The following is a 372-nucleotide window of genomic DNA, read 5'->3' as shown; positions in this document are numbered from 1 at the left end:
AATGTAATCACTCCAAGACTGAGTTTTTATAGGAACTCTTTTTCCTAGGAGCTCCCCAGAATTCAAGACAGGCTTGTGTATGCATGATGACTGTGTGTTTTTGTGGTGCAGTGTAGAGGCAAACATGCTCTCTTTTTTCTTTGTCTCTTTCCGGCAGTCCCAGTATAAGAGCCACTTTGTTGCTGCAAGCTTAAATAATCAAAAGACTGGTAGCTCCGCTGCTGGTGCTAGCGGCTGGACCAGCGCTGGGAGCTTGAACTCAGTACCGACGAGTTCAGCGCAGCAAAATGCTGCAAATCCTGACAGCCCAGTTGCAGCCGCCGCAGCAGCAAAGGGTGTTCCAGGTTTCACCAGCTCGGGGAATTTGAGTAG

General features: G+C 48.9%; 1 protein-coding gene across 1 annotated transcript in view; it reads left to right on the top strand.

The window, feature by feature from the left end:
* The window catches only part of DDX42 (DEAD (Asp-Glu-Ala-Asp) box helicase 42), a 16,292-nt gene that overhangs the window by 15,072 nt on the left and 848 nt on the right, over window positions 1-372 (top strand). The window contains exon 17 of the mRNA XM_009578509.1: window positions 158-372. This exon is cut by the window's right edge and continues 20 nt beyond it. Within this exon, the coding sequence (XP_009576804.1) occupies window positions 158-372 (215 nt within the window). The remainder of the gene's footprint in view (window positions 1-157) is intronic.

This window comes from Fulmarus glacialis, unplaced genomic scaffold, assembly GCF_000690835.1.
Source record: "Fulmarus glacialis isolate BGI_N327 unplaced genomic scaffold, ASM69083v1 scaffold12020, whole genome shotgun sequence".
NCBI lineage: Eukaryota > Metazoa > Chordata > Aves > Procellariiformes > Procellariidae > Fulmarus > Fulmarus glacialis.
Note: the sequence above shows the minus strand (reverse complement) of the source record. Positions and strands in the feature narration are given on the sequence as shown.